General features: G+C 39.9%; 1 protein-coding gene across 1 annotated transcript in view; it reads left to right on the top strand.

Annotated features, from left to right (window-relative positions):
• The first annotated feature begins 252 nt into the window (after positions 1-252).
• Positions 253-1,665, top strand: part of LOC101297896 (transcription factor HBP-1b(c1)-like) — a 6,723-nt gene continuing 5,310 nt past the window's right edge. Inside the window, exons 1-2 of the mRNA XM_004309395.1 lie at positions 253-891; positions 984-1,114. Coding sequence (XP_004309443.1) covers positions 590-891; positions 984-1,114 — 433 coding nt within the window. The 5' untranslated portion in view covers positions 253-589. The remainder of the gene's footprint in view (positions 892-983; positions 1,115-1,665) is intronic.

Raw genomic sequence — 1,665 nt, forward strand, 5'->3', positions numbered from 1 at the left:
GTCTAATATTTTAGGTTTTTATCTAATTTTCACTGAATAGTGATACACAGAGCCGCCTAATCCATGATCCATCTACGTCAGGTACGTATGAAAATGTGAACACAGTAAAACTTGAAAGCCTGTCAAGGCAGTTTTGTCATTTCACCCGAGGCTGAGAGAAGAGGCTCGGTCCGCTCTCATAAGGAAGCCAGAAGCAGTTTTTCAACATAAAAAAATCGGAATCTCTGTGCAGGTCTTCTGTGGTTTTTTTCTCAAGAGAGAGAAATGGATATTTTCAAGAACCGCTTTATCTGAATATTTGGTTTACAGCAGGAAAAAAAAGTCGTCTACTCCATAAAGAGAGAGAGAAGAGAGAAGAAGATACAGCAAAACAAAGCTTTGTCTCTTTTTGTTTATATTGAATTCCTCTAGCTAGCTTGGTCTCACTCTCTCGGTCTCTCCTCCCTCTTTAATTCTCAACATAACAACTAGCGAAGCCTCTCGTCTCCTGAGTAACACATCACCGACCCTTCTCACTCTCTGTGGATTATATGAAGGAGTTGAGAGATATGGTGCCCGTGGGAAGTAAGAGAAAGCGGTTTCACCATTGATGGGGTTTTCGAGAACTTTTGAGGAGGCAGAAGAAAGAGCAGGAGAGCAACATCGATTGGAAACAAAGCTTGCTAGTTTCATGGCTTCCAGTCTTCAAGGAAATCAGCTCGACCCGCAACAACAACAACAACAACAACAAGAGCATCATCATCAAAGTCATCATCAAATACAAAACCACCACCACCATCAGCAGCAGCAGCAGCAACAGCAACAGCAACAGCAACAACAACAGCATCATCATGAAATTCAATACGCAACGATGCAGCCATCATCCTCCAACATCCCATCTGTGAACTTCATGTAATTTCATCATCATTACCTTAGCGTCTTAATTGTTTTCTTATTTTTTTATTCTATACTGACCAACATAAGATTTTATGTGTATAAATTAGAGGAAGCAGCAAAGACAGTGGAGCATATGATCTGGGCGAGCTAGATCAAGCCCTTTTCCTCTACCTTGATGGACAACAACAAGAGCATCATCATCATCATCAAGCTCCCCATCACGTTCAAGACCAACGACGTAAGCTGCTTTGTCGTCTCAGTTTTTCAGAGAATCACAAGGCTGGCTAGGGGAATATTTTTAACCCTTTTCCCTGATCAGATCAAATCACAAGAGATTTGGTTTTGGCCGGAAGGGTCACAGGAAAAGCCTGTTCAACAAAACTATTTTCCCCCATCTGCTCCCTTCTGTCCTCAGTACTTTTTCTTTGACCGGATCCTATAGCAGAAAAAAGTACCATTCACAAGGAAATTCTCAGTTTTTCAAGGAAATGGGTTTCGGGTTTCTCTCTTTTTTCAGATTTAACTATTTATTTTTCTTAATTCTCTTTTTCCTTCTCAATTTACTGTTGTTTGGAGTTTGGACTGTGACATATATATCTTATGTATCAAACCAAAACCCATTATGAATTTCTTTCAAATTCTGCATGTACTGAAAAGAGCTAGTACCATTTTTTTCTGGATTTTTTTGGGGTATGGGTGTTTTGTTTTTCACTTTTTGATTTTCACACTTCTCTTGCCCTCTACTCTCTTTTCTTTCATGGATTCCCTTCTTTCAATTGGGTCCTCCTC

This window comes from Fragaria vesca, unplaced genomic scaffold (assembly GCF_000184155.1).
Source record: "Fragaria vesca subsp. vesca unplaced genomic scaffold, FraVesHawaii_1.0 scf0512930, whole genome shotgun sequence".
Lineage (NCBI taxonomy): Eukaryota > Viridiplantae > Streptophyta > Magnoliopsida > Rosales > Rosaceae > Fragaria > Fragaria vesca.